Source organism: Crocuta crocuta, unplaced genomic scaffold, assembly GCF_008692635.1.
Source record: "Crocuta crocuta isolate KB4526 unplaced genomic scaffold, BGI_CrCroc_1.0 scaffold549, whole genome shotgun sequence".
Lineage (NCBI taxonomy): Eukaryota > Metazoa > Chordata > Mammalia > Carnivora > Hyaenidae > Crocuta > Crocuta crocuta.
This window is the reverse complement of record NW_027529169.1, coordinates 413997-432054: the sequence shown is the minus strand read 5'-3', so window position 1 is coordinate 432054 and position 18058 is coordinate 413997. Positions and strand designations below refer to the sequence as shown.

The 18058-nt window shown below is 42.8% G+C and overlaps 2 protein-coding genes across 2 annotated transcripts in view; both read right to left on the bottom strand.

Annotated features, from left to right (window-relative positions):
* Positions 1 to 1744, bottom strand: part of SUOX (sulfite oxidase) — a 4604-nt gene extending 2860 nt beyond the window's left edge. Inside the window, exon 1 of the mRNA XM_077757471.1 lies at positions 1207 to 1744. The gene's annotated coding sequence lies outside the window, so the exon portion shown is untranslated. The remainder of the gene's footprint in view (positions 1 to 1206) is intronic.
* A 3683-nt stretch (positions 1745 to 5427) lies between these two features.
* RAB5B (RAB5B, member RAS oncogene family) overlaps positions 5428 to 18058 on the bottom strand; it is a 13495-nt gene continuing 864 nt past the window's right edge. The window contains exons 2-6 of the mRNA XM_077757470.1: positions 8568 to 8830; positions 7332 to 7483; positions 6835 to 6957; positions 6192 to 6285; positions 5428 to 5838 (exon numbers count right to left, since the gene is read on the bottom strand). Of these exons, the coding sequence (XP_077613596.1) occupies positions 5723 to 5838; positions 6192 to 6285; positions 6835 to 6957; positions 7332 to 7483; positions 8568 to 8730 (648 nt within the window). The 5' untranslated portion in view covers positions 8731 to 8830 and the 3' untranslated portion in view covers positions 5428 to 5722. The remainder of the gene's footprint in view (positions 5839 to 6191; positions 6286 to 6834; positions 6958 to 7331; positions 7484 to 8567; positions 8831 to 18058) is intronic.

Below are 18058 nucleotides of genomic sequence, written 5' to 3'. Positions count from 1 at the left end.
TCTGTAATCACCATCCTCCATTCTCTACTCTGTCCACTACAGAGAACAGTGCTCAGGGCCAAGGGCCTAAGGTCAGAAGCTAAAATGTCGACTGTCCAGTTTGCTGGTTTATTATTTCCAAAGTTAGCAGAGGGCAAATGAGAGGCAGACCAACTTAAATACAGACAAAAACATGAAAAAGTTAGTGGCAGCCTAATAGGGTGAATCAGCTGAGATTCTGGAGTCAAACTGTTTTGGGTTTGAGAAATGAGCTCTACCATTAACTAGCCCCATTTCCTGGGCAAGATACCAAGTCTCTCAGAACTTGTGTCCTCATCTATGAAATGAGATCTACCCAGCAGAGTGGCTGTTAGGAGCAAACATGTAATAACATTGTTTTTTAAGGCTTTTCAGTCCCCTCTTTTCCCTCTACCAACCCTAGGAAAAAAGAAAATTGAACCCAGATGGGTACTGGGCTCCAATCAAGGGTCCTTACTCCTACCTTGTCTATGCCATTCCTGTGAACTCAACAAATTGAGAAGTTAATGGCCTTGGTGTGGGGGGGGGGGCGCTAAAGAAGTAATTTTTCCCCACTCTGCCCTCAGCAGTTCCTTCCTTACAGCATTGAGCAGATCACTGACCCCAGGAAGACCAAAGCAAGAAAGAGAAGAGTCCCATTTGCTGGTGAAATGCTAAAGAGGGGGGGCAGGCTGAGAAACTGCGAATAAGATAGCAACAGGAGCAGTCTGCATTTTGCTCCTGGGCCACGGGATCCTCACTCTCCCTCCTACTTGCCCTCAATCCTAGCAGCCCACTAGAACCAGACGGGAGTGGTGCAAGTAGGGCTGACTTGCGGGTGAACTTGGTCGACCCAGTGTCCCAGGTTTGGGAGATGCAGCCTTCTGTTCCAAAACAGACGTCACCTCCCTTTTGCGGATGGTGACCCCTCACCCCCCCGGGGGCACATAGGTAGGAGGACATGTCCAACTCCAGAGCACAAGCACCCAGTCCCATGCCACTGCTCAGCAGCTGGCACAAGAGTGTATCGTAGCAACACACCGCACTCCTAAAGAGCACCAGGGCAGGGGGAGTGGAGGCGGTACTGGCAGTTTATGTTCGAACCCATGGGGTTCGGAGCACCCCTGGGGCCCATGGCCCTGGCCATCGCCCAGGTTGCCCTCAGCCCTTCCTCCTCCTTTTCCCTCTCCCAGCCCCCAGCCTCCTTACCGGGTTCGGCTTCGGCTTCGGCGTCCGCTGAGTGGCTGGCTTACCCACCCAGCTCCGGAGACGGCTGGCGAAGGGGCGGAGCCAGCATCATGACGTTGGGCCCGAGTGAAGGAGCACTCTCTCCTCTCGGCTCATCCCCCAGCCATTGGCTGGCCTTGGGCCGCCTGCAAGCTGCTGTGCCCGCCTCCTGGAGGTCGAGGCAGGCGGTGCCACGAGGGCTCGGAGCTAAGACTGGCTGTTTTTTGTTTCCAATCCCTGCTCGACAACGAATGGGACCCTCACTGTTGTCCGGAGCCGGGCAGTGGAAGGTGACCAGGACTCCAAAGGTTGGGCTGCGAGGTGGGAGGTTTTGAGATGCCCCGCCCCACCCATACAGCTGAGACACAAGGTGCGTTCACTGAGAAGGCCTGGGAATCCAGCCGGCTTACTCCCGGCGGTGAGCTCCGCCTCTACCCTGTTTTTGACAAACATCTGTGTTGCAACTACAACAGCCCGGTTTGTCTTTCAGTGAAAACAAGGTCAAGCGCTCAAGTCTCTTATATCCAAGAATAAGAACGGATTTATGGTGGTTCAAAGACTAGTTCCCTTGAACTTGTCTATTTTCTTGCCAAAGTATGGAACAATACAAACACCCACTTTTTTTAGTTAAAAAAATCATTGTCATAACAAGGATATTTTAACACCCCCAAGTAGGAAGATTATAATCGCTCATAGTCTCAGAGTAGAGAGCACTAAGAATACGTTTGCCATTACCCTTTTATGGTTTGGTGCAGTACCGAAAACTTATTTTGTTATTGGCTTGCTGTGAACCTGAGGCAAACGTATCCCCACTGCCCTCTAGAGACCAGAAGGTTGAATTACAACCTTCCTAAGCAAAAGTCTTCATCTTTAATTTAGGAAGATAATTTCCTCTCCCTTTCTGCTCTCCTAAAGTGAAGGAGAGCTTTTGTCAAGAATCAACTTGGCAGGAGTACTGAAAGACAGAAGGAAAGGGGAACTGACAGTGAAAAGATGATTTTGGCCTTGAGGGTTTTGGAAATTCCAACTCAATTGTGTTCAATTAAATCACTGGAGAGGTGTGATGCCCAACCTATACTACCAGCCTTGAAAATTAGGCTCAGCCCAAGGATACAGAGAAATCAGTTAGGGACTGTCTGAGGCCTCAAGATAAGACTTCTCCATAATAACAGTGTCACCTTGTGTGCCCCCCACATTCTTTACATAATTGACCTTTGAACGTCAACTTCATTTTACAGAAGAAAGTGAGGCAGAGAGCAGCTGGTAGCTGGTAGATGGGATTGCAATGCCAGCTCTGTCTGGCACTAGTCCTCTTTCCTGTACTTCTGCAACGATACCTGATCTTTCTCTGTATCATTCTCCTGCCTCCCCACCCTCCATTTAGACGGTGATGGACTGAAGGGCTTCAAGTACAGTAGCAAACAAGAGCAGATCTAGGAGAAATTTTCCTGTTGGGGTGGAAGCCACATGATCAATTAAAAATACAAATTAAGTGATTTCTTTAACCTTCTTTAGGTCACGGACCCCTCTGAGATACTAGCAAGGCAAGCAAGGCACACTTTCCCTGGAGAAATGCACATAAACTATTGCAGAATACTTCAAAGGATTCACAAATACCACCTTTCCCTCCAGTCTCATCAATTGTTTGCCCAGATGTCCATAGACTACCCCCCCCAATATATATTCTGTTAAGAGGCGTATAAAAATAAGTTAGGTCAGATTTGATGAACTCTCTAGTGGCCTGGGAATAGGAGCAATTAAACAGCAATAAAGGGACTACTTTCCAAATTGGGCTATTTCACTATTCAAGAAAAGATTAAAGGAAACTTATAAGGAGGTACCAAGATATAGGAGAGGGTGTGTTTCTAATCGACTAAAACACTGAATGCCTTTTCTTCCAAATTTCTAGTATTGAAAAGAAAAAAAAAAAAAAAAAGAAAAAAGAAAAGAAAAAATAGAAAAAAAGCAACACCACTCCAATACACTTTTCTTTCTTTTTTTTTTTTTCCTTTTTTACTTACATTAAATACATCGGTAAATCAGCAGTCGCATTCTGTTACCACGATTGTTATGTTGGGAGAGGAAGTAAAGGGGAAAAAAGGCAAATGCTTTCTTACAAGAAAAAAAAAAAGGACCCCCCCCCCTTTAAAAAAAAAAACTGATCAGAAGGGAAAAAAATGAAGAGCTGGGAAATAAAAACTAAGATCTCCAAGGCCAAGAAAGCTCAAAGGAAAGCAGAAGAGCTGGTAGGAAGTAGAAGGAAGACAGCAGATAGGCCCAGAAGCTAAGGCCAATCCAGTTCCTAAGGGGGCTGGGGAGGGGAGAAAAAGCCTGGAGAAATGGTTTCCCAGCTCCAAGGCAATGAAACAGTTCACTCCCGTTCCATGGGGAAAGATGCACAGAGAAAACAAAGAAACTTCATTTCTAAGGAATTTACGAGAGGGATCCTAGTTCTTCCACTTATAAGGATGCACTGGGTGCTTTGGGGGGGCTAGTGGGTGCTAGGAAAGGAAGGGGAAAATGTGTGTGTTTCAGGGCCACGGGAACTAAGGCTGCCCCTGGAAAAGGAAGGGAATTGAGGCCTAAGTGGAAGAACCTAAGCTGGGTCCTTCAGAGTCTCAGCTTCAAGGATTTCTCAGCTGCTCTGGGACAGAAGGCAGTCTGCAAATCAAAGGGGAGAAAGGTTCCAATCCTAGGTCTCTGTGACCTTTCCTATCTTACTTCCCCCAATTTTCCCAAAACTCTGGGCTGGAACAAGAAGGAGTTTAGAGCTCTCTCTTGCCTTGATGGCTTCGCAAAGATATCCCAAAACACCTGATGAGGGAGGTGAAGAGTGGCTAGAGATTTAGAAGGGACCAATGTCCTCTGGTGACATGAGATAGCTGTGATGGACCTTCAGTGCCAGTTGTTCCCTGTCCACAGGAACAGGTGTTTTGATTTGAGGGGTCTACGAGTAGGCCTGTGGTATTAACCCCTAGTGGTACGTGGATTTAACCACTGGCTGGGGGTGAGTATGAGGATAAGGATGGAGAGACTAAATGGAAGATACTAACAAAGGAGAAAAGAAAGAGGGCCTGATGGGAGGTAGAGGACAGAACAGACTGTACAGTGGGAATAAAGATCATACCTATTTACAGGGAAGTAGAAAAGACACAGTAATGGGTGGATCGAACTGAATGTGAACCCTAGGAAAGGATAGAAAAGCCTCCCTCCTGCCTGACACCTCTCTTCACTCCCATACCATGGCCTAGGCTATCCCGATACCGCTCTCCAGTTGCTCAGTTAATTCCCCAGGAAGGCAAACCTATACTCGAGAGCTAGGTTGGCAAGAATATAGGTTAAGAATCAGAGTTGGAGGAAGCAAGCAATGGAGACTGGGCTTGAGTAGCTGCCACTGGTCCTGTTCTCTATCGCCCCTCCCCAAACCTCATATACATACTACCTTGGGTTCCATTTAATTAAAAAGGTGAGAGGGCGGGTAAATCAATCAAAACCCCCATAAAACAAGTATCCCAACTGAACTACCACCAATTAAAGTGCAAACTGCAGGGGAATATAGTGGCTGGGGCTGAGGCCATCTAAAGGCCAGAGAAAAAAATGCATATGTATAAATCAGAGGATGGGTATCAGAAACTGGTCCCTCCTCTAATTAGATCACAGCAGAGCCAAAGATGCAGGCAACCAGTGAAGATTCTTTGGAGGACTCTGGGGTCCAGAGTCTCCCCCACTATGGGGGAGAAGCTACCTAAGAGGCTGGGTGAGGGGGAAATTAGGCCTTGGAACAGTTCCAGAGCCACAGGTGACACTGCATCTCCACCTCCTCTACCTCTGCCCAGTTAGCTAACAACACAACTCCCACCTGGTACCCGAGAGCTTGCCTTCCCATTCTCACCTCTACCTAAAAACACCCTCCACAAGGCCAACTCATGGAGACTGCAGTGTTTTCAAATATGAGAAACTCCAACCAAATAAAAACAAAAAGTTTCCTTACTCCCTCCCGCTCTGAGCCTTACTCTCCCCCAGGGCCCTTAATGTGACTGAACTGGAAACCTCCTTCCTCAGTTCCTGGGTTCACCACCTTCTCCATCCTGGGGAGAGGAGGAAAAGGGGATCAAGAACAGGGATTGACCAAAAGCAGAAGGGGAAGGGGCAGGAGACAAAAAAATGTTTTCTGAAAAAATGAGGAGGAGGAGGAAAGATAAGTAGGTCACTGTCTTGCACCTATAATACAAAGTGAAGAAAGTTTGTTTTGGAAGGTAAGTCCTGGGGGATCTGACCCCCAAGCCCCAGAGTAGGGGTAGGAGGCCAGTGGCAACAGCTGCCTGGTGTTGGTTGCTGAAGCGTTAAAAAGTGCCATGACGGAGCTGTCAGGAGGCAGCCCTTGGGAGCCAGGGCTCAGTGTGCTGTTACCGTAGGGGCTGTGTGCTGAGGGGTGGGGATGGAGGTTATTTCTTAGCTCTCGTGCTAGCTCCATACTTGTTTGCTGCTAGCCACCCTCTCAGTTGCTACAACACTGGCTCTTGTTCTGCTGGGACTGCTCATGGAGATCCACACCCCGGCTTCGGCCTGCTGCACCCCCCAGATTCTGGGGTTCACTCTTTGGCAGCTTCTTAGCTAGAGATAAAAAGAGAAGGGAAAAAAGTATGGCAGATTTTACTCATCTCTCCAAAAAGACTATTGGATGGGGGAGTGATATGGGGAAAGGGGAAATGTGAGAGATTAAAAAAGAAATGTTCTGAAGAGGGAATAGTTCACTGTTTATAAACTACAATGAAGACGGGGATGGGGGTGGGTGGAGGGATGAGGGTAAAGCTGTAGCCAAAGGATGGAAGTCATAATGGAAAGTTATTTCCATACCTAAAGTTTTCACAAGAAGGGACACTCCATTGTCTTTATGACTTGGGTTAGTGATCTTGCCTAGAGGCCAGGCAAAAGGACAGGAAGACCCCAGGCTGTTCTGACCTTACCTATTGCCAGGAAGAGATCGTTCACGTTCATAGCTGTCTTGGCTGAAGTCTCCATAAACAATAAGCTGTTGTCATCTGCATACGCCTGGGCCTCCTGTAAGGGGTGGGTGAACTGGTACTCAGAATGCAGGATAGAAACATGTACTGCCTTTCCACTCCCATGTAGCACCCAGAGCTAGGCAGTATCCTTGTTTTAATTGCCCTCTGGGCCAGCTGGCTCTGGACTTGTATTTTGGTGATGACTTCCTCAAGGATAACTCATGGTCTAGATCATTTAATACAACAAGCAGATGTCAGGAATCTTAATAATGAGGGAGAAGGTAAATTGGTTGGGGGCTCTTAGGTTGTGACAGTTGAATAGTCCCTTACCTCAAATTCAACTGCTCCCTCTTTCATGTTTTCACATTAATGCCCCTATAGCTGGTACTTTGCTACCCCTCTGCTCTGAAATTTTTTTCTGACTCCTGTAAAATCCCCTGGCTGTCATTAGGGTCACAGTGTTGCTGTATGTAACTTGGTGTGGAACTGGGGAATGAGATGATAAATGCCCTTAGATGAGATTTTCAGAGAGGGCAGGTTTGGGGAAAAAAGGTCCCAAGTACAGAGACAGTGTGTTACAGAGGGATTCTACGGGCCAACTTACTTCATACTCCACCATGCGCTTATTGGCCAGGTCAGCTTTGTTCCCCGCCAGGGCAATAACGATGCTAGGACTGGCCTGTCGCTGTAGTTCCTTTACCCATGTCTTCGCTCGGGCGAAGGTTTCCTAGGAAAGAAAACATGAGGAAGAGAAGGTAGGCCAGAATGACTGCCAATCTAGGCCCATCACCTTTTTCTTCTTCTTCTTCTTTTTTTTAAGATTTTATTAAGTAATTTCTATACCCAACTTGGGGCTTGAACCCACAAGCCCAAGATCAAGAGTCACATGCTCCACTGACTAAGCCAGTCAGGTGCCCCAGGCCTATCACCCTCAAAACCCTGTCTCAAAACTCACTTCTTCTAGGCAGCCTTCACTCACTGAAACCAACTGTGTCTGATAACTCATTACCTCTGTCTTACCAGCACTTGGAAGTAGAATCTGTACTCTTCCTAATTTAATTCCTATAAATAAAAGCGAGAGAATCTTCTCAGCCTGCTTACCTGATTAGTAATGTCATAAACCACAATGGCAGCTTGGGCACCTCTGTAGTACATGGGGGCCAAGCTATGGTATCGCTCCTGCCCAGCTGTGTCCCATATTTCAAACTTGACTGTTGTGTCATCTAGACAAACAGACTGGGTGAGGAAGGCCGCTGTGGATTAGAGAATGGAGGGGAAGAAGTTGTAAGTGGGAGGATCAATGGGAAAATCTCAGCCCCTTTCACAGTATCTCCATTCTCAGACTAAGACTAGTCACCACCCAGGTCATTCAGCTAAGGAAAAGGTTTAGAGTTCCTCTCCTTATATATAGGTCTTAGAACCAGGATTAAGACTGCCCTTGGCTAAGTCCTTCCTGCCAGAAGTTTATCTAAGGAATGGGGGCACAAACTATGAAGGTTAGAAGAAAGGACGCTTATCTCTCTTCTAACCAAAATAGAAGAATAAGGGATAATGACAGAAAATAAGTTTCAGATAAAAGTCACATCAATAATTAATTAGAAGACATTAAAGACCGATGGCAGATCCCACCATTATCAATATAATTTGGCTGTTACTTTTTTATATAATCTTCTGGTCTAAGAACACTGCATTTCCAAGGTAACTAGTAAAAGTAGGGAAGGAGTAACATGGGAGTTCTCATAAAAGATCTTTTACTGAATTAGTGGCCTTGGGAGTAGTAGAAGGGAGAAGATAGCAAAGATGGGAAAGGCAGATGCCTTTTACCTTTTATATTTAGTTCCAGCCTCTTTTACGGAGTTTTTCAAACACACATGTCTACACCACCACCAACCTCACCCTACTTCCAATACTGATCAGTACATCTAGGGTAGGGCCCAAGCTTGACAGGATAAAAGTATTCCCCAGGTGATTCAGATGTACACTTTTGATTATGAATCACTGCTTTAAACCAACCTTGCTCAAGATGACACTCAACTAAACTTCAACTGGATTAAGAGGAAAGTGAGAGGAAGGAAACAGACTGAGATTTAAAAAAAAAAATCAGTGATTTTTCTTGGTGTGCAAAGGTCAACCTTTCTAATTTTCTTCTAGGAATATATATATATACATATATATATATATTTTTTTTTTTGGCATTATGAAAATTTTTTTTTTTTTTTTAAATAATGGATTTCCATTCCAGAGAGCTAAAAAGGCCAGCTCCACAATCAGGTCCCTATATCTCCCTTCAAAAAGCCTCACTACACACTGAACCTCCACTTTCTCTGAGGTACTCACCTCCAATGGTGCTCTCCTGGTACTCATGAAACTGCCCTTTGACAAAACGTAATACCAGACTAGACTTCCCCACTGCAGATTCACCCAGCAGGACCAATTTGAACTGGCATATTTTGCTGGCCTGGGGCTGCCCATTGGGCCTGGCTGTGCTTCTGCTAGTCATGGTTAGATTATCAGAATGGGAAAGGGTGGAGGGAGGGGGGATGCCACAAAGCGGCAAAGGGGGAGGGGGAAAGGGGAGGGGACTTCAGGCTTCAACAGTCCTGCAAGAAAAAAAAAGTGGGTAAAATTAAACACAGGGCCATTGTTGCTGCAATCAGTTAAAAAAAAAAAAGATAAATCTCTTAATTTCCTTGGTCCTATGAGAACTTAACTATTAAAATTAACCACCATTAAAAGATTATCCCACTGAGAGGGTCCCAGGTAGCTGACACTTAGTGGTAAGAATGGGGAACAATAAAAATAAGAATTGTGTCGGAAGTGGAGTTTGCCATACTACTTAATCCTCAACTGCCAAGGGAGCTGAAATGCAGAGACTGAAAACGGTGTGAAATAAGTTTATTTCCCATTAATTTCCTACCAGGTCTTCAAACAGCAAATTGATGTACGGTAGCTCCCGTTATCTTGTTGGTATCCTGGTGCTGTACTTTTCCTCACCCCCATCTTTTTTCTAGCTTTCAAAATGAGAGATGCACTCTAGGGGTGTGGGATGAGTCACCCCTCCCTAGGAGAAGAGGGGTAGCTTCTGGTTCCATATCCTTCATACATAAGCAGTCTTCTTGTTTCTGAAACTCTAACCAGGGTCCATTTGCCAGAAAATCTGTTCTTTCTCATTTCTGGTCAAAGGTGAGTAGAGAAATAGACCATAGACCACTAACAGACCACATTCAGCATCAACTCTTTCACTTTGTTTCTGCCACCTCTTCAAGTCTGAGAATCTATCAAGTCTAAGAATCAGTAGGCTTGACCTACTCTCAATTTGCAGCTGTCTTCCTGGTGCCTAGGGATTAGATTACTCTCCACACTAAATGGGCCTAACAGCCATCGCTCTCCAAGTTAGAGGCAGAGAAAGGTGTACCTTTTAAACACAAGCAGGAGTCTCCAGAGATGATGCAGGGATAAGTTTTCAAGCGACAAACATCTGATGAAAAGAAACTGAACTTTTTTTTTTTTTTTTTAACCTCCTAAGGGGCTTGGAAAGCTGGTGGTAGAGGAGGAGACAGAGACATAAGTGGGGACTTCTGAGAGTCTAGTCATCCAGACCTGAATATATTTTCATCATTCTGACCCTGAGGAGAATATGAGATTCAAAGGTATTAGCATGATTAGAACATGCAAAACCTCTAAAACCTAAGCATTGCTTTGGTTGTACTTTGTTCAAATTAATCTTTCCTTTCTTCAAGGCTGATTCTAATGACTCCATAAATTTATTTCATGGCATGTGGGGAAACATTATTTTGTCACTATAGCAAGATACTTTGGAATCAAATCAGGGTTAACAATCTGCAATTCCAGTAAAGATAGTATAGACAGAAAAATTAAAAGGAGGCAGTGCAGAGGAACAAGGACTATGAAGTCTAATTCACTGGGTTTATTTTACAGTTTTGCTTACTCGTTGTGAAGCTTTGGGCAAGTTACTAAATCTGTGCATTCATTTCATCTATAAAATGGGATAATAGCCTATGAGCACTTTATAAAGCTGTTGTGAGGATTAAATGAGATAACAGAAATAAAGAAGTATTGACAGGGACATCTGGGTGGCTCAGTTGGTTAAGCTTCTGACTCTTGATTTCAGCTCAGGTCATGATCTCACGGTTGTGAGACTGAGCCCTGCCTTGGGCTCCACACTCAACATGGATCCTACTTGGGAGTCTCTCTTCCTTTTTCTGCCCCTCTCCAGCTGGCATGTGCTCTCTCTCAAAAAAAAAACAAAAAACAAAAAACTTAAAAACAAGTATGTGACAAAAAGTGCTCAATGAATATTAAACTAATTTTTTTTTTTTTTTTTTGAGAGACAGAGTGTGAGCTGGGGAGGGGGAGACAGAGGGAGAGGAAGGAGAGGAAGAGAAAGAATCTCAGGCAGGCTTTATGCCTAGCGTGGAGATGCGGCTTGACACTCAATCTCTGGACTGTTCCATCTAATGATCCCAAGATAATGACCTGAGCTGAAACCAAGAGTTGGATGCTTAATCAACTGAGCTGTCCAGGAGCCCCTCATTAATGACATCAAGAAATTTCTGAGCCTTTTCTTCCACCTTTGTTAAATGGAAAAAACACCTACCTCATAGAGTAGCAATAATGATTAAGGAAAAGATGTATTTAGTATAGTGCTAAAAAAGAAGTATTGTTGGGGAGCATGGGTGGCTCAGTCAGTTAAGCATTCAACTCTTGGTTTCAGCTCAGGTCATGATCTGTCATGAAATCAACCCCCCACATTAGGTTCTACACTGACAGAGTGGTGCCTGCTTGGGATTCTCTCTCTGCTTGCACTCTCTCTCTCAAAACAAATAAACTTAAAAAAACAGAAAAGATCAATGAGAACCCCAAAAAGTCCCAAAGTAGACTAGATTAAGACAGAGGAATGTAAGAAATTACTCTGATTCTACTGGGTATTTTATATTCCCCAGACCAGTGAGTTCTACGAATCTAGATAAATATAGGCTATTCTGTGGTGCAGTTTTCAGTGGCTTATGATGAAATGATAAAAATAAAGACGATATAGCAAGTTTTTCATAAAGCTGAATTTATTCAATTTAAAAGAATATTCTCTGTAACAAGATTTCTAACTTCTTACTTTCTTAGTATCAATTTCCTCTCAAAGGTAAATATATATATTATATAGAAAAACTTCTAACACCTGTTGTTAAAGTTGTATAACAAAACACAAGGTTGGATCCTATATCTGTAAAACAAAATTCTGCATATAAAAGAATATGGAAGAATACATACTCATCTGTTAATAGTGGTTACCTCTGAGGAGACTGGGATTGAGGAGGGTGTTATTTGAAGGATTTAAGATCTTTTCATTCTATAAAATTCTTTTTTTAAAACAGGAAATATATATTTAAAAAAATTTTTTAAGGAAGCATATTTTTTAAAAGCTTTCTAAATGACTTTTTTTTTAATGCTTTAAAAATATAATGGTGTTGACAGTCAATAGTAAGCCTTCTAAATACCCATATGTGGGGGGAACCCTCAAATTTAAAATAATTGGTCCACAAAATCCTAAATCCTAAAAAAGAACCAGTACTACAAGAATCAGTATTAATTAGTTTCTTAGCCACTGATCACAATTTTTTAGCTCTTTTCATTCTCAAACTGTGGGTTATAAATCAGTAATGACCTTGAAATCACTTGGTGGATCATGATCAGTATATTTAAAAAAGGGGGGATGGTGCGCCTAGGTGGTTCAGTCAATTGAGCGTCTGACCCTTGATTTTGGCTCAGGTCGAGATCTCGTGGTTTGAGAGTTTAAGTCCCATGTCAGGCTCTGTGCTAACAGTATGGAGGCTGCTTGGGACTCTCTCCTCTCTCTCTCCAAATAAATAAGTGTTAAAAATTTTTTTGGTTAAAGGAGAAAATAACAAATATATCGCAAATAAGAATCATTTGTGAAAATGTACACACACTGAATTATGATATAAAATGTTTTATTAGGAGTCATGATTAAAAAAAAAAGTTAAAAAAAAAAAACTGCTCTGGAGAGGCCTGAGAAGGGAAAGGGGGGTTGATAAGGATGGGAGGAAGTCTATAGGCTATGGCTACTATTATAGCGCTTCTAGATGAAATTAAGATGAGGGCTGAATATAGCTCTCCAGGGGTCAGAGGATTCTTCAACCTTGCTACTAAAGTTATGACACAACTATGAAAACGGGGAGCCAAATCAAACAGGGACAACCCTGTGTAGTGCTGATAAGGGCTTTGGAATCAAGCAAGGTTGGGTTTTATGCTCTGCTTTGCCAGTTATAATCCACTGTGATCTTACACTACTCCCTTTGCCTTTCTGAGCCCTGGCTTCCTTGGATCTTTGGGGAGGGAGGGGGTTGGAAAAAGTAGTAGAGAGCAAAACTTGAATTCACTTCCAAAGTTCTGGGTACATTTAAGAAATTTCTGGGGTGCCTCAATTAAGTGTCCAACTTTGGCTCAGGTCATAATCTCATGCTTCATGGATTCAAGCCCTGTGTCAAGGCTCTGTGCTGACAGCTCAGAGCCTGGAGCCTGCTTTGGATTCTGTGTCTCCCTCTCTCCTTGACCCTTCCCCGCTTGCGCACACGCGTGCTCTCTCTTAAGAATAAATAAACATTAAAAAATTTCTTTCTCTTAGAGATTCTCAGAATCTGTGACGAATTATTTTTAAAACATATTTATGTGGCACTTCATTTATATATACACTGTTTCATAAGAAAAGATAGGCCATCATAACTCTATACTTTAGAACAGAAAACAGATGATAAAAGAGGAAAAAATACTCGATGATAAGCTAATCAAGTTTCCTTTAGGTGACATACATATACTATACTCTTTAAGACACAACAGGAAAAGTTACTAGATTCTTTGACTTATTTGCTCACCTTTTCTTTTCTTTTCTTCCTTCCTCCCTCCCTCCCTCCCTCCCTCCCTTCCTTCCTTTCAAGTAAGCTCTACATCCAAGGTGGGGTGAACTTACAACCCCAAGATTAAGAGTTGCATGGTCTACCTGCTGAGCCAGCCAGGTGCCTCAATTATTTGCTTACATTTTCAACTATTTCAAAGCATGTGACCCAAGGGGTAGAACACTAAGCATCAATGTTACTACTTTACAAGGAGAAAACATGGGAGTTAGAATGGACTGAATTCTCATAGGCAGGCATATGGCTCTAGGCCTGGGAAAATAGTAGGGAGTAGGGAAAATGTGGAGATAGGAAGCAGTCACAAGCACATTCAGGTTACAAAACCCTTGTTACCCCAAGAAAGCAGCAAACTTTCTTGCTACTAAGCAACCTTGGATTGTCACAGATTAGGAACTACTGGGTTAGAAAAAACTACCTCCTACCCTATGTGTCACCTCAATAATGTCTTACCTTCCCTGTTCACAGTAATTGATGGGCTGCCCATGACTGTGCCTTGACCTTCAACCCCAATATATAAAGATATTATGTTTATATGCAATAGCTGGACTCTCAAACGATCAGGGGTACAGAAGTAAAATAATATACGTAAGATTCAAATGATTTCTAGTGGCGCGATTTTTTTCCCCTAAGAGTTGACAACAGGCAAACGATCCATTCAAAGATAAAACATAAACCACTACCACCCAGCCAAGTGGTGTGATGATTACCTCCAAACCTGAGGCAAAACAAAACAAAACAAAAAAAAAAAAAGAAGGGAGGACAAGGAAGTTATTCTTCCCTTCAATCCTTTCAGTCTGGGAGAGAAAAAAATCAGATTTAAGTGCAGCTCCACAAAAATAGTTTATCAAATGACCACTAACTAGAGAGGATTGAGGTTTGACAATGGCATCAGCCTACTGGGAAGAGGCAAGGTGGAGGATGAAGGGGCCAGTTCATTAGTTTGGGCAGCTCCCTCAGAAGCTCAGGAAAGTATGCATAGGAAGGATTTCTTAGCTTGCTGATTCCAGCAGAGCAAGACTCTATTCTTCAGGCCCCCTTCCACTTAGTACCTTTGAGTCTCTTTGCCAACCACATTATGAAGCCTCTAGAAGTGTATTACCTATTAGTAGAGGCTAACTTCTAGATACATTGCCACTGGAGTCCAGCCCACACTCAAATGTCAGCCCCATAAGATCAGTTTGCCAGGTAAGAGGCAGTCTACAGGTCTAGTCCAGTCTCTGTGTTTTACAGGTAAGGAAAGTGAGGCACATAATATTAATCAACTTGCCAGGTATTACCATACAGACAGCTATCACAAATAATATTAACTTGCCAGATGTTGTCATACAGGCAGCTAAATCTCCTTTTAGCAAGTACTCCTAGTCATGTACTCTTGCTAGTAGTATACCACTATACCTCTTAAGGAAGCAGGAGGTGCTAACTCTGAATTGAACTCTGAAGACGGCACTAGGACTGGAGCAAGAGCTTAGATTGGATAGATTCTGCCTCTATTCAGTTTAGATAAGTACTTCCTTTGGGACTAAAAACAAGGTAGACAGGCTGAGAGGCCTTCCCTGAGAACTAGAATCCAGTTCTATATTCTTCTAACCAGAATAACTCATTCATTACTATGCTTCTCTAGAAGGTCTTGACCAATCCTGTCAGGATGACTGAAACAGAAATAATTTAATGGAAGGTGATAGGGAAAGAGTGGTAACTTCTACAGAGGTCTGTGCCCTGGGGACTAATGTAAGAGATTTACTGATTAGGGAAATAGGGCAAAAGCACTATTGAAGTAAACACTTTCAATTCTCAGCTTTGTTTAGACCCAAAATTACTAAAATCTTGAACTGAGAGTTCTAATATTTGGCTCAGCTCTTTCATTGTGTTGACCCAATGTTAATTAATGAGTCACTGTCTTAAATGAGAGTCCTTCCACTTCCCCTCACTCTCTCCCTTCTATTTCCCCAATAGGTAAAAGCATACTTATCTCTTATCAGTATGGTAGTATAAACTCTATTGACCTAGGAAAGATTTGGAATGTCCTTCCCCACTTTGTGCGCCTAGTAAACTCCTAATTTATCTTTAAGGCCAAGCTCAAAAGTCACCTCTGTGAAACACCTTCTCACCCAGCAGAATTCATTCAGTTTTGTCTAGGGTCCCCTACTATTACAATGGTATTTCTATCACAGCATTTATTACATTATAGGAGTTAATTGGGTGCGTTTGTTCCGCTGAACTATCAATCCCTCAAAAAGTGTTACTCTTTTTTTTTTATGTCATCTTGACTCTCCAGCACAATGCCTGGTCCCTAGTAGGTGTTCATTAAATGCTCTCTAAATTAATTAAGGCTAAAGCAGTTCTGCTTTCCTCTTTCATTTATTTCCCCCCTTTTGTGCCTTCTGGATAGCTTCTTAGTTCCATTTGGGAATGTTTTTAATAGTCCTCAGAATACCAGTTCTCTCCCTGCTCTCTTTGTGATCTCACTTGGATAGAGGGCCCCCTTGAGACCCAGCCCACAAAGTACTGTTGCAACTCACATGGGCTAACTGCTTTTCCTGTCACCCGTTACTATGCTCAGATGGCCTAATCACACCCAATATGTGGCCCTTCCACCCTAACACTGAAGCAACTGTGGCTTAAAACAAGTTCCCTGAGTTTTCAGTTTATGTGAAGTGTTCAAAAAACTTTGGATCATTATCTCTATTAATTCTGGAACTTGAGAAACACAAGTTAAATAAACAAAAAACAAAACAACACCATCACACCACCAGAGCTAGAGGGCATTCTGAAAACACACCCACTGCCCCTAAACCAAAGCCACAGCCTGGCCCAGAAATCTGCATACACTTTACTTACCTGGTTGGCTCCATACTAAGCTCAGTTGCTGTTCAATGACTAACTCTTTCCTAAAGCACTCTTGGGAAGTGGGAATGTATTGTGTAGGGTTTTAAGGTATCCTTCCTCCTAGAGGGCTGTTGCATTTCCTTATTTTGAGTTCACAGTCTCACACTTTGGTTACTTTCCAATTTTAAACGCTTTAGGATTAGGGAGCAGCCTATACGCTTGCCTCTCCTACCCCGTACCTCCTCAGAAGTCAAATTCATATCAATGCATACAAACAAGCAAACTACAGAAAAGCAATCTTTGCTCCTGGGCAAAGTAAGAGAAGATACGAAGTATGACTTGAAGGGCAATGGAAAAGCCCTCTTCTCCAAATATTTTGTTATAACCCTAGATCTGTGTCAGATTACTTCTTGAGGGTAGACTTGGATTAAAAGACAAAAAAAAAAAAAGTCTAGAAGAAAGGGACAGGATGCCACCAGGATGTAGAAAATGGCAAAGCCTGTAGAGAATTAAAGCGCACACACACACACAGATACATATCCACACAGTTTTCTCTAGGACTGGCTTTGCAGAAGGAAACGAAAAACTCCTGGGGGTACATAATTGAAGTTTCTCTGGGCACTGTACAAAGGCTGGGCACATGAGAGGGCTTCTAGAGCCAGTAAGAACAAATTCAGTTAATAAGATGGTAGTATAAAGTGTCCCAGCTGTACTGAGGTTTAGAGGAAAACCAATTTCAAATCCAGAGAAACTTGAGAGCTTCTCATATCACTACAGAAAAACAGATATAGGAGCCATTGTCTTCTTTTGGGTTAATGAAAAGATATTCATAGAGTCTGAACATGCAGAGACCATGAACCAGAAGACAGAGGTCTCAAATTCCTCAGTTTACCAAAGATGCCAATAATTCTCCCAAACAAAAAGATTTACCTTAATGCTTCTTTCCTATCCATAAAAAAAGTATTGGTCATCTATTTGGGCATTTCCTAGGATGCCTAATGCACAACTGGGGGATGCGAGTGTGTGTGTGCTCTGTGTGTTTTAAGAATGTGAGGGTAACCCAGAGTATAGTTCTCTGTTTGTCTGAATTGGACAGAAGACAAAATGATCTGTAGGAGTACAATAAATAAGAGAGTATCATAAGGGAAAACTGGAAAGAATGAGAGACCGGAGTTGGTGGGAACATGAAGACAGAACTGCCTTTGGTGGCACATCCACCAAAGCAAGATTAGCCTGATCTGCTGTCTCTGATCTCTGACCTTTCTGGATAAAATGAGTGAGGTACGTGTGGGAAGCTTTACACTTCTTATACTGTTGTACAGCCTAAATATTTAAAAATATGTACATATACTTGTGTAATTAAGAAGAAAAATAAAGCATTTGTATAACAGGGTAAAAGGAGGAAGTATAAGGGAAAATTCAATAAACTCCAATCTATGGGGGACTAAGGAGATCAGCACACCATTAAAAATTATGGGTGAGCGGGATGGCAATTCCTGTGCCTTAGTAATCTATCTTCTTTTTCTCTACTCACCCCCTTCCTCAAATGCCTCACTGTTTGACCCAACTTTTACCTGGGCTCCTGAAGAAGGAGACAAAGAACAGGGGTGATGCCAACCTTCTGGAATGGAATTTCTCACTCTTCCTCAAATCCCTTCCTCAGTGATATCACCTCATATTTTTAGGCTTGGTTCCACCTAACCATTGCCTGCCTGGGAAATACCCAAGTTTAAGTCCCATAAAAGTTTCACAAGTATGGCCAGAAGATCTGGTGGCTGGGGATCTCTAAGCCCCTTTCCAGTGCGGATAATACAATGGCTGATCCCCTGCTTCTAGGTCAGAGATACTGTAACCACCATAGACCAGATTATTAAGTGAGAAACAAACACCTCGCAAATCCAACTTCTTAGCTCTTAGACAGCACTGCACCCTAAAGCAGTGAAGTCAAGGAAAAGTGTAGGGGCCGAGTTTGGGACAGCCAACAGTCACAATTCTTTTTCTTCCTTTCTTTCTTTCTTTCTTTTTTTTTTTTTTTAACTTTTGCCTTCATTAGCT